The sequence below is a fragment of the Athene noctua genome, chromosome 6 (genome assembly GCF_965140245.1).
Source record: "Athene noctua chromosome 6, bAthNoc1.hap1.1, whole genome shotgun sequence".
Taxonomy (NCBI): domain Eukaryota; kingdom Metazoa; phylum Chordata; class Aves; order Strigiformes; family Strigidae; genus Athene; species Athene noctua.
The window spans coordinates 36,610,341-36,623,849 of record NC_134042.1 but is presented as its reverse complement, the minus strand read 5'-3'; the positions used below and the strand labels follow the sequence as shown (position 1 = coordinate 36,623,849).

The following is a 13,509-nucleotide window of genomic DNA, read 5'->3' as shown; positions in this document are numbered from 1 at the left end:
TCTGAGTGTAATTTTTTTTTTTTAATTCCTTGGAGAAAGCTTAGTTCTTGGATGCTAAGAGTATTTTGTTTCAGAGTTAGTTTGAGGCAGTAGGGAGTTTGTGCTGTGGTTTCTGACTAACTTTATTGTTTGTATTGTAATAAACAAAAAAAAAAGAAATATATGGTTGCTGGATTACACATGGAAGAGAAGGCTGAGCCCTGTTTTATAGTCATCCTCTTCAGCCTGCCCACCCAGCATCTGTGACCAGCTGTAATTATAGAGAGACAGGATGTCAGCCCAGATGGACTTTTTCCTCTCATCATAATGGTAGTTTTTACTTTACCCCCTCTGATGCTGCAGGACTTTGATTCAGGCTGTAATTCATTTGTATTCACATGAAGATAATTTGCTTCATCATAACTATTGTGAGCTTGAGTCCAGTTGCATAGATCTTGCAAGATAAGAACTTCATTTTCAAGTTGTTAACGGTTTGAATAATGGTTTAATTTAATATTAACATTATTGTTGGGATCGAGGGAATAATTAATTAATTTCAAACTGTAGAAGATGTTGGAGAGCAAAGAACACTGATAGTGTGTGTTTCAGATTCAGCTCTTGCCTGTAGTGTATCGGTAGGTCTTTTGCTGTAAATGTCAGTCCTTTTTCTGAAAATCTTTTTCTAATAACAACAATTAGGGATCATATTAACGTGTTTATTTCCAAATACTGAGTTACAAAACCAGGAAGTAAAAATAAAGCCTGTTGATATATTCCTCTGTATACTCTTTGGTATATTTGGATACTTGTTTTTTATATTAGCAAATCTTTAAGTAGCAGATAGCCCAGATACTTGAAGATCTTGGCTGAGATTTGCTGAAGTAACTAGTGGTTGCTTGCAGATTTCTAGAGCACTGGAGATCTGCAGAAGTGACTGGTTATTGTCACATCTTGGAGGCTTCTCTTGATGTCTTTATAGGAACTGGGTTTTTTGTTTTGTGATTATTTTTTTTTTCCATGTTGCTGCTTTTTTCTTTGAGTATTTGATGTGTTTGTGGTGTGTCTAGTTAGACACTCCAAATAGCTAATTATCTTGGAACGCTTACCTTCTACCATTAGATAAAATACATGAATGTTGAGCTCTTAATAGAAAACTGTTTTTTTAAAAAATAATGGTGGCATTACTGTTCAATAGAAGACGTTGTAGAAATCCAATTTTCAGCAATGTCATTAACTTTTCCTTTTTGTCCCTTTTGCTTTCTTTTAACAAGTTCCCCAGTCACTGTAGAGTGTATGTGTATATATGGGGTTTTTTTTAAATGTGGCAATATCTTGTCAGATTGAGCTCCAGTGTTATGGTTAATACATGCTGGAGGGGTTGGTTATGTTACTTGCGGTGGTAACCCCTAGCTGTGACCATTGTGTGGCTGGGACCATTGGCAAGCTGCGATGCCTTTGGCCTGCAGACTGGAAGGACTGGCCGTCTACCGCAACAAGCTTTTGTCTAAGTGGGTGCACCAACGCTATTTAGATGCTAATGTGATATAAGCTCGCTGTTTTGTACTAGAACTTGACTGCATCTCAGGAATGTGGCCTGTCTGGTTTTATGTTGGCTTCGGCATTAAAAGGGCCTACTGTAATTCCTGTCTGCCGATCGATTAAAGCTGCAATCTTCTGTTTTACAGCTTTGATGTGCCAAAGGAAATTGTTGGGGTTGGTGGAGAATTACATACTTTTTTTTTTGGTTCTCCAGATCTTACCTGTGGATCTGTACACCTTTTGTTTGCCATCTATGATTTGGGAATAAAGTAAATTTGCTATGTGAAGCCATAAATGCATTAGCTTTGCTGAAAGATTTGAACCTTTTTTTTTCCTCTTCATGTTTTGTTATATGTTGGGGTGGCTAAATGATATGTTGTTCCTTTCTGCTTTTCTCACAAAGTGGAATATATTTCTGTATTTTTACTGGAGATGTGATGGTTTTCCGTTGTTAGGCTGTTTTCTGCTTCATTTGAACACAGACCATGGCTCATGTTTTAGAGGTGGTGAATAAAAGAATAACCTGGGCATAGGACGTGTTACAATACATTTAAGTTCTAGTCACTGCATCTTAGCAGCAATTTGCTGTATTTTGTGCAGAATAAAAGGATGTCTGTATATTGCAAACACGAATTGAAAAAGTAACCCTGGGAATAAAATTTTGGTAGGTCTATTTTGTATAGGAACACAGTACTCATCAGATGTGTGCTGCACACTCTGCATGGTAAAATAAAACAATAGCTGTTTGTTTACTTTCTTAAAGAATGTATGTGTTTTGAGAAAATAAGCATTTTTTAAAATGTGTTGAATGATAAGTTTCTTCAAGATTTCACTACTTTATTAGGTGAAACGTGTGGAGGGAGCACAGGGGAGGAAAACTAAATCTAGTTGGACTCAGCTAGCAATTACTTTAGCAGATAAAACAAAATATGCAAATATATCCTGAGCGCTCTAAGGCAGATCTTTCAGACATTGACTGTCTGTATCCCTAGCCAAAAAAGGACATATGATAATTAGATTTTGAAGGACCATGTGCTGTTGCTACAGAGCTAAATATTAAAATGCAAGAAAGCAGACTACCACATGGCACAATTGATTTTTATGGCAGTTCATGTTAAAATGCTCTCTTTTTATATTGCCTTTTAGGTTACCTAGGGTGAAACAAAATTACAGGCTTGGAGACTCTGGAAAAGCTCAGCATCAGCATTTGAGGTAAAAATGAACATACTGAAGTAATCTTGGGAGTGTCCTTCTTGTTAACTTTATGGAACAGATTGGAGTAGAAATTTTCATCAAGATCCATTTTGCATTTAAGTTTTCAGTATCGATTTTAAAAAAATTGACTTCAAAATCTCTCTTTTTAGATCTGGGAAAACTCATACTTCAGGTGAATATATTATGTATATTTTTTTATTTTAGAACATTGTAGATCTGCTTAGATACGGTATTTTTCTTTTAAGTTTTAGATTTATAGAATGGCTAATATTATGAAATTCTTTGTCATGTCTTTCCTAATGTTACTTGTATAGCTAAATGTGTTTTTATGCAAATCACCATTTTAATTGCACAATATTTTTACTGTTATTAAAAGCCATATGTATTAATAAGGAAGAAATTGTTGCTTTTTCATGAATTTACTGTATTGTGGCTTCAAATTGAAATATTTAAAAGAAGCTTGAATTCCAAATTTAGTTTTTTTAATGTTTAACTCAAGTGAAATGGAAAAAGGAGTATAGTTATACAAAACATAGTAAAATTATGTAGAACATACTGCTACTGTATTTCTCACATGAGCCAGTTATTCATATTAATCTTTGTAACCTGTAAATAGGGTTAGGGAAGTATGCTTTCTTTGCACAGTTAAACTACCAAAAATTAGCTTTTAAATCACTCTTTAAAGTTTTTATTTCTAATAGTAATCTAAAATAATTCATGTTCAGGATGGATTTAAATAGCTCATTTTATGTCAGCAGGTTGTAGTGTAGGGTTGACACATTATAGCGTTTATAAGCAACTGAATTGCCACAATTAACCCTGCTATTGTAGTTCTCTTTTCAAACCATTTTTATAGTTGAAAGGTTTTGTTGTTCTTTTTTAAGAGCCGAAGCTTGCAAATTATGTGATTAATCTACAAGCTGATATCATGATGTCAAAATGCAGTTCGGGAAGCATAAACACAGAGACTGTGGAAATTGAAACGGTAAGACTATGCTTTGTAGTGTGAGAGAAGCAGGTTTTTATGTATCACTTCACTGTATTCTCCTTTTTTAGATTTAAAACTTCTTCAGGATCTTAAAGTAACTTCTGTGTATGAGGTTATAGAAATGTACTGTGAATTTATTCAGCAAGAACAGTGAAAGTAGCTACTTTTTTATCCATAGATGGTTAGATACAGCAATAGTGTAGATTAAAAAGATGTTTGTCATGAAACATGTGCTTTGATATTTTCTATGAAGCTGAATATGATTAGAAAGGTATTAATTTTTTTTTTAAAGGGGTGTGTGTGTTTAAATACATTTCTTGTGGATTTTATATTCAAATGTGGTTGTGTTGGTGAAATACAATCAATTTTAAAAAGTGGGAAGAGAAGAGATAGGAAGGGTTGGAATTAGAACTGAATTTTTAAGTTGTTCCAGATAGAAGGTACAAAGTAAATGACAAGTTTCAGTAGTATGCTTCAGTATGAATTATGAGTTCAGCAAAAACAGGAAAAGAGGCTATCCAATTTAAACTATGTTAGAAGAAAAATTGACACATAGTTTGATAAAATAGGGAGGACAGAAATATATCTAGTTCCACTGGTCCTCACCCTTGCCTTGCATCTCAGGTGCCATACACCTCACAGTTTATCTTTTGTCCTCTGTGTTAAGGAGGTAAAAGAAATATGTGTAGCACCTCTTCTGTACCACTGATAAAGCAACTGCATAGTTAGGACTCTTGCACAGGGCCGTATAGACATCACTTTTGAAAATGAAATAGTTTGTTCCAGCATCTGGCTGCATGTCTATACTAGAAAAAGCATCCCCTTTCTAAACTTTTATTCTGAATCCCTCATGTACTGGTGTCACTATAGATATGCTAGAAAACTGATTTTTGTTTTCATGTTTTACTTCTGTACTGGTAAATGCCCTACAGCTCATGTATGTTATGCTGATATGTAGTGGTATATAAATTTTTTTTAGAAACTCTTACAATGTACAGCAGCATAACTTTGTTGGTGTGAACTGTGTCTTGCTGGCTCTGTTGATAGAACTAGATTAATTGCACCAGAAAGTGTTTATTAGGCTTTTGCCTCAAATCCAGGTTTGGACATACTAGTGACTGAACACTAGATGAAGGACTTAAGGGGTTGTGCGTTTTACTGAGTCTGCTAAATGTTGTGTTGTACTTCATTTCTCTCTGATATAAAAACATCTAGAAGGAGTCTGCCAGGAATTCCAGCTGTTAACTATACTGTATTGCTTGTAAAAATGCTTCAGAAGCAGCTCATTCAAATATAGAATCTTAGTGTAATCTTAATTTAATAAGCTCTTTAATGAAACTTTTCTGAACAACAGAAAGCAGCCTTTGCTGCTTTGGTATGTCTTTGTGTGCTATTGGAGACCAGTGTCCTGCTTGTGCTGTTATACTGGTTCTGTGTCAGAAAAATGGAACAATATTCTTTTAGTTCAAGGTGAACATTCACAGTGAATATTGATGATTGTGCTAGGGAAACTAGGGAAGCAGGTTCTCATAGGAATGCTTCCATTTGAGCTTTGTAAGCACTTACACGTTCTGTTTACCTTTCTTGAAAGGGAACTGGTCGGAAATACGTTTTCTTTTTGGTTGGTTTTTTTTTTTTCCCTACAAGAATATTATAAGACCAAATATAAAAATGGCCGTTAGGCAATGCATTTGGTGCAGGTCTTTGAAGGATAATGGGTAAGGAGTGTCTTGTGCAGCTGTGTTGTATGTTAAAGATAGCATGATATAAAAGAGCTTTGGGATTCATCTAGTATCGTTTGACAGTACTTCTTTAGACCTTCTGAGCCAAATGATGTTGGTTAGAAACTGAATTTTGAGTTGGGAGCAGAAATATTAATGCTTAACTTTTAAAGTATCCTAGATGTTATCTGCTAAATGAAAGGGAAAAAACCCTTTTCTCGTGAAAATGAAACTTGTTCACTTGTTTGAGATGTTTGAGTTTTGGGCACTTTTTTTTTTTCTTCAAATAAAAACTGGGTGTGTTTGTTTTGGTCTTTTAAGTTCTCTTGGAGAACTGAAGTTACAGGACTGATATTCACAAAATACACTTTTGTAATGCTTTTGGACTATCATGGAAAAGTCAAATCCTTTTAGAAAGTATACTTTTAAAAGCAGATTTAAAAACCAGATATTTCAGTCTTGTATATTGACCTTCACTTGGCCAAAAACAATTGCCACTGAATGCTTATAGTGTAAGTAGAAGGCACTTTACTGCAGACTTCGGCAATAGTTGGTATAGAACACTCTCAAAGAATATTTTACATTTTGTAAATTAACATTTACATTAATTTTCTACTCTGTATTTATATTTGTAACATTTTATGTTTATCTTTTTATTTGTTCCTCTTACCCAAGTAAGAATTTTCTGTGTTAGATCTTTCAGCAAGATAATGTTTCATGTAGCATTTGGACGTAAAACTCACTATAAAGAATGTGATATTCAGACTCTTTAGGTGTTCGTGTAAAAGAATATTCAAGCAGCAAGATTCACTTCTTTTTTGTGTAGCCTGTGGTTTATTGACTTTAAGTGGATTTTTTTTTTTTTCCACCCCTTAAGGCTAACTTGTTTTTTGGCTGATGCTGAGAGTGTTTTTAGAGAATAAATTAGACATTCCTGGACAAAGATGAAAACCTACAGCATTAGAAATAATTTTTGTATCACAAGGATTGTATTGGGTACAAATTTAGAAATCAACATTAGTGAAGAAAGCAGTTGAAATATATTGTGTATGGCAGTAATAAATTTTTGTTGTTAGTAGGAGATATAGTTTTACATTAATTTGGTATGAATATAGCACATGCTATACCCACAAATGGTGATAAAAACTTGAAGGATGCATCCCCAGGGCTCTAGTCTCTTCTCTGTGTACTTCAGAGCATCATTCCATAAATGTTTTAAACGGTCCTTGGAGCAGGACTAGATCCAGGATGCCTTATTCCAGGTGAATGCCATCCTTGGTTTGGCTTGTATTCCTTAGTGTTTCCTTGATATATTTTTGTCCACTAAGGGACTGCTTCGACTTGGAAATAGTCCTGTGACTGAGAAACCTACACCACAGTTCCAGAATGATTGTAGACTGGAAGAAACTGCTATTAAATGTTGCTGTCTGTTCATTCCCAACCTTGTGCCCTTCTGAAATAAAGTTCTTTAAATGATATAACAAGGGTTTAGTTTTAGCTCTGCAGTTCACTATCCACTCACATATATGTGCATTAAAATAAGGACATCAGGTTGTGGATTTTGCTCTTATTGACCATAAAACTGGGCCTGCCTTTATTATTTTACTGAAATATATAAGCTTGGGCACTGTGCTGCTTTGTCCAGCTTCTGTAACTTAGTCTAAAGCCACAGGAAACAGGACTTGTTTCCTGTGTTTCTCCCTCCAAATTCAGCTTCAGCAGGTTCTTACAGTTTCTTGTTCTAGCATTTTTCAAAATAATGCAGCGAATAAAGATGGAACATCTTAGCAGGTATCTTTGTTACTCACAGTGGCTGAGCAGGAGTGGATTGGGTTTTTTCTACTTCTCTGTTAGCTAGTTTGTTAGCTGGGTTCAGTTGACTTCTGTCCACAAACTCTGAACACATGTACTTACATCTCAAATGTTTTCAATTTAAAACCTGTTCTTCAAGTATGTGTGTTTTTTCCCCTCTTTCTTTCTAGAGGATCCTGCACTGCTTTTCTTTCATTGAAGAACTTGATATTTTTCCTTGCTATTGAAATACAGACTTGGAATGATACAATTACTTCATTATTTTGGCTTACTCTCATAATAATGTTGACATTGATCTCGTCAGATCTTATATACTTCCAATACAAATAATACAAAAGAAGGCCAGGAATAGGAGACTTCAGCACAGCAGGAAGTAGAATTGATGGTTTAGGGAGAAGTTTTTCTTTTTACCTGAGTTTGCATACCGTGGGAGAGAATTTAAACTATTTCAAGTGTGTTCTGCCTCATGGGAGCTTAACTCTTATTTTGCTACTTATGCAGTTTATTGTAGCTAAATTATCCTTTTTTAAAATTAGATTGCAGGGTAATAATAGTATTGTTAACAGTGGCAGGCAGCGTTGTTTTGCTTGTGCTTACTTTTCAAGTTACAAATGTTCATTTACTGTTCCTTTGCACTTCAGAATGTTTGTTAAGAATGCTTTTTGATCTCAATGAGATTATTGTAATTCAGGGCAGGTCCTTCATGAAGAGCCACAGAAACTCAAATTGTAGTTTAGTGTATATGTTGTTTCACAGCTCTTCCAGATCAAGCTGGAACAATACATAAGTATAAATTTCCTTGCTTCTTGCAGTGGGGTAGCTAACCTAGTATCACTGTCATGAAGTGTGTAGCAAGGGAGATACAGTTATTTGTGAATATTGGATCCTGTGCTTGTTTTTTATTAGCAATCTTCTCAAGGTTGGTTTTCTGTCCTTAATTCCCTCCTGGTGATGTGATAAAGCTGTATTTATGATTTGGAAAAGAAACACAAAATACATGGAATAGTAAACAAAGAGGAGGCACTGCTGATCTAAAGTGATTTATAAAACTGAAGTGGCTGGACTTAGACACAAGAATGATTGGGGAATCTTCTTTAGCTTTTATTATACGTAAGGTTTGGGTGTTATTCCTGGATCTTTCTAGCCTTGAGCAATTACGATGGCTGTGAGCAGGTCTCATTCTAAACAAATCAAGCACTGATTGTGTTTTCACATTGTTTACTATATGTAAGTAGAAAAATATGCCTTGAGACCATTTCAACAAAATAGTTATGATAGACTTCTGTGTTCTTTGAAGGATTTTTTTGTATGTTACCAACTAGCATGACACTCATTGGAATATAAAAAGAGAAGGTAGACATATTAAGGGGGAGCTTCATCTACAAGCTTGGGTGGGGAGGGGAAGGGGGTGGGTGGAGACAACATATTTCTGTACGTTTTCTCTGTTCTCTTCAGCTCTCATACACCTAAGCTGTCAGTTCATACAAAAGCTTCACTTTTGTTAGCAGTGCCCAGAGTTTCCAGATGCTTTCTACCAGTGGCTGAGGAAGATAGTGTATCATGCTACTGTCCTTGCCACATGACTGATTTAATTTGATTGGTCTTTAATTTGATTAGTCACATACTGGTTAACATCAGTATGTTTGATGTGCAAATGCTCAGTAGATCAGAATGTCAAGGACTATCATCTCAACTACATTCAACTGTATAGCACATAGACATCTTTCCTGCTGGTTGTCTACCTTTACTCAGAGCTGTGGAGTCCTGGTGGAGGAACAGCCTTGAAGCCACTCAATCCGGAGAGGGATTGAAGCAAAACATCTTTCATGCCGGGTTTGAACCCTCTATAAAGTTATTAGTTGAATTAGTTAGAACAGAACCTGCTTGTGTATATTGTTTGAAATGTATAAAATCAAAAAATCCAGGAGTCTTTTTGTATTATAACAAATGAATGTATTACTGATTTTATGATGTTCGTAGACTATGTTGTTTTCTATTTGCAGTTAAGTAAAGCAATATCATATTGATAAATTTTATCTGTTTAGCTATCTGAAAGACTCAGACTGAAAGGGTAGCTTAGGTTACAGAACTGAAAAAGTAAATGAGAAGATTTGCATGAGTTTGGAGATGTATTCAAAAGCAGATGAAAAAAATTTGATAAAATGTCAAGAGCATTCTTTAATATGTCCTGTGAAACTGTACATTTGTTTCTTTTTTTTTCCCTAAACATTTGAATATGTCTCTTTTGGAGTCTTCTCACCCTGACAGTTTCTGTGAAGCTGAAATTAAAATATCAGAAAGATTCCAGCAATATCAACACAGTTCTCTTAGTAAAGAAACACTGTTTTTGATGGAGAGGAAAGTACATTGATTGCTAACCAGAGACCAAGAAGTTACGTTTACTCTCTTTCACTAAGTGCTATTTACTACTGAATGTTTGTCTTCAAAAGAGAAGTAATTCTTTATAATGGAACAGAACAGTGTTACTTGAACTTAAACACACTGTCCTTCAGGACTCTCCCTATTCCTTTGGAAAAAAACTGACATCAAGCTTTACCTATGACTACTTCCTATAGTGATGTTACTTCTTCAATCTGCAAGAGAAGTGATCGTGTAATTCAGTGTATCGCCTTCTCTTTATTTCACGGGATACACCTGAGTTGGAAAACTAGAGAGAATCTGTTTCGTCTCTTGTCAGAGCTTCCCATAGTTATTTAATATTAGTGAAGGTAGAATATAAATCGGTGTTTAGACATGGCCCAAATTACAGTATTTAATTAAAGAGGTGAGTATACAATAAAGAGCTACAGTGTTTTATTAGTTGAAGACTATGTTAAATAAAATAAAATTTCATCTTGATACAAAAATAAATGAATACATTTAAAAAAAAAATACTACTTTATTTGTAATCTCTCAAAGCAGTTATTTCTCATAACCATTAGTTGATATTTTCTGTTAGATACCATGTCATACTTTTTGGTTTTTTTTTTCCTTCCCTGCTGCACATTTGCGAAAGTTAAAAAAAAAAATTCCTGTTATAGAGAAAAGCAAGGACATTTCTATGCAATAGGATGATAATTAGCTTTTTTCAATCATGTATTTCTAATGAATGATTAAATTTAAAAGCATTGTCAATTTTATGCAGATGCTAAAATGAATACAGAGCATCTAGGAATTTTGAGGAAAATGCAACTTTTTAAAATACTGTTTTGTTGAATAGGGTATGTATCTGATTGGGGGAGAAGTATTTGAAATTTCTTAGATTTGATGCAGTATCTTCAGCAATATTTTCCTGTATTTTCAGGCCTTAATCAGTTTCCCCAGGCAAGATAGAACTGATTTTTTTTTTTTTAACCTTCATCATTTGACAGATACCAAACATTTGTAAAAACCATCACTGATGAGGTCTTCGTAGCCTTAGTTAGGAAAGTGTTTTCCAGTGCATAATTGTCATCAAGTTGTGAATGGTTTGTTTGTTTATCAAATAGAGTATCTTTCCAGAAATGGTGGTTAACCTGATAAGGATCCTTTTCTCCATTAGTCCTCATCAGAGTCATCAGCCATTATTTATAATACTTCTGCCAGTTCCTTCAATAGATAACCTTATCAGAATCTGCTGATATGAAAATAGTGAGGTTGTGGTGTAGTTCCTGTTCTTTCCTTGCTGATTAAAGTTCCTGCTGCATGTGTGGATGTAAAGCTTTAACTGGTCATAGGGACTTTCTGGTTGGAAAGAAGAATGAAAAATGTGATACTTGTTTATGCCTGTGCTCTAGAAAATCAGTCTTTTTCTTTCTTGAAGTAAAGTTAAACCAGCTTTATTTTTCTAAATTCGTTCTTAAAGACATTTTAAATGGGATTCTGTCAGAACACGAATGGAACTTTATTCTGCAGCGTACATGTGTAAACTCAAATGTGTAGGATGAACCTTACCCCATAAAGCACAGCTCCTTTCAGATTTCTTTGATACTATGATAAACAATATCTTTAAGTGGAAAAGTGCCTGTAAATTTAAAATTAACGCTTTCTGCTGAAAATAGTAAAATCAAGTAATGTCCCTAGAATAAACTTTCCTTGCTTTATATTGTGACTGTATGTAATACTGTTTCTTTTTCTTCTCATAGTAGGCTGCGCTGGAACAAAAATGCAATGAAAGAAACACTGGATGAATGAATAAAAAGCCCTGCTTTGCAATCCCTCAGCATGGCGGGACTGCAGCTCATGACCCCTGCTTCCTCCCCAATGGGTCCATTTTTTGGACTACCATGGCAACAAGAAGCAATTCATGATAACATTTACACGCCAAGAAAATATCAGGTACTAGTGATAATACTAATATATTAATGTCAAAAATGTACAGTTAAATTCATTAACTTAATAGAAAAAGAAGCAGAGCAGCTGGAGAATGTGTGGTGTTGCACACAATCTAGGAATGTCTCTCTCACAGCTCCATCTGTTGGGAGTCAATTGTGTCTCTTTTTCTTTAGCTTGTCTGTGTTCTACATTTGTAATATCCCCCATTCCCTCTTCTCAGTTTGCTCTAACTAGCAGAACAGCTTTTTTTTTTAAGCTGAGTATTCTCTTGCTGCTCTCTGCAAAATGCTGTTGGGGACAAATAAAGTAAGCATTATGCTGTGCATCTCAATTGTATACATACAATCGTGTCTCCTTCCTCTGACCTGTCTTCTACATGGTAAATGTTGATTTTTGGTTTACAGACTGGCCAGAGCAGCTCAGTAATGTCAGAAACCTCATCAGGGCACTCTGGTTTTCATTTTTTTTAAGGAAACCTATTTCTGAGTTCTAGAATTTCAGTTCTCTTTGTACTGCAGAGGTGCCTGAAAGTTGGCATTTGGTTAGTGTTACTGAAAAGCTTAGATCACCTTGAGCTACTATACTTGCTTATTTGCTTGAATTGATGTATACAGTTAGATTTAAAAGCTCTAGCTTTTTTCTAAATACAATGTATCTAGCAACAGAATCATCTATTAAAAAGATAGAAAGCTACTTAAAATGGCAAATTATAATACTGAAGGATTTAGATTTAGAAGATATACTATATGTAGTGTGGTTTTTTTCTTTAAGGACTGTGACAATCCATTGGTATGAAAGAGACATATTCTATGGCACTGGAAAGATCTCTACAGATACTTACTTGCCTGTAGTTTATTTACCACTGTTATCTTTTGTCAGCTTTTTCACTGCATTGCTGCGAGTAAGGACGTTATTATTTTTTTAACCTAGGTTGAACTGCTTGAAGCAGCTTTGGATCATAATACAATAGTCTGCTTAAACACTGGCTCAGGGAAGACTTTTATTGCAGTACTACTCACTAAAGAGCTGTCCTATCAGATCAGGGGAGATTTCAACAAAAATGGAAAAAGAACTGTGTTCTTGGTCAACTCGGGTAAGAGGAGAAGCATACTATGTTCCTAAAAGTGCTGCTAATATTTCCATGAAATATTCCTTAATAGAAATTGTGTGAAAGCAAAGTTGGGAGAAACTTCTGCATAAAGTCTTCAAGAGCAAGGATGCTAAACTGATTAAAGAATGTGATACCTTTCATCTTTTGCTTATAAACCATTTAATACAACCTGTTTATGACACTTCTGTTTTCTGGTTTAAAATTAAGGCATTGAATCTGAAGTGCAGTTTAGTTACCAGTCTGTTTCCTTGCTGTGGTTTTACATGGAGACAGTTGCCCTGTACACCTGGTTAACATTAGTCTAAGCTAAAGATCGTGTTATAGAACATGGTGCTACGTAATACAGCACACATCTTCAAAATTAATGTATGAAAAGAGCTTTATGTGATTGAGATTTTTTGTATTTTTTTCTTAAGCAAATCAAGTTGCTCAACAAGTGTCAGCTGTCAGGACACATTCAGATCTTAAAGTGGGAGAGTATTCAAGTTTAGAGGTAGCTGAATCATGGACAAAAGAGAAGTGGAGTCAAGAATTCTCTAAGCATCAGGTAATGTATTAAATATAAACTATAAGCAGAGTCTGCAATAAATTAGGCTTGCTCAGAAGTGATAATTTCCTCCAATTACACAGTAACTTATTCTAACAGAAATTCAGCATATTGGTATTATTTATATATGAATTTTGAGGCAAAACATGGATAGGTCTTCACACGTTTTGAAAAAGCTGTCCTTTTTAATACTTTGTTTTCAGTTTCCCTGATTTATGGCTCATTGTGATTGTGATTGCAGAAGAAATTTTGAGTGTGCATAGTGTACTTTAAATACAATTAA

General features: G+C 34.8%; 1 protein-coding gene across 3 annotated transcripts in view; it reads left to right on the top strand.

Moving 5' to 3' along the window:
* The window catches only part of DICER1 (dicer 1, ribonuclease III), a 68,836-nt gene that overhangs the window by 15,186 nt on the left and 40,141 nt on the right, over positions 1-13,509 (top strand). The window contains exons 2-6 of one of the 3 annotated variants that reach the window (XM_074908595.1): positions 2,665-2,730; positions 3,618-3,718; positions 11,379-11,571; positions 12,499-12,661; positions 13,096-13,226. In XM_074908595.1, coding sequence (XP_074764696.1) covers positions 11,458-11,571; positions 12,499-12,661; positions 13,096-13,226 — 408 coding nt within the window. In that variant the 5' untranslated portion in view covers positions 2,665-2,730; positions 3,618-3,718; positions 11,379-11,457. Of the gene's footprint in view, positions 1-2,664; positions 2,731-3,617; positions 3,719-11,378; positions 11,572-12,498; positions 12,662-13,095; positions 13,227-13,509 lie in introns of those variants that run through there. The other 2 variants (XM_074908596.1, XM_074908598.1) reach the window with 2 other exon arrangements.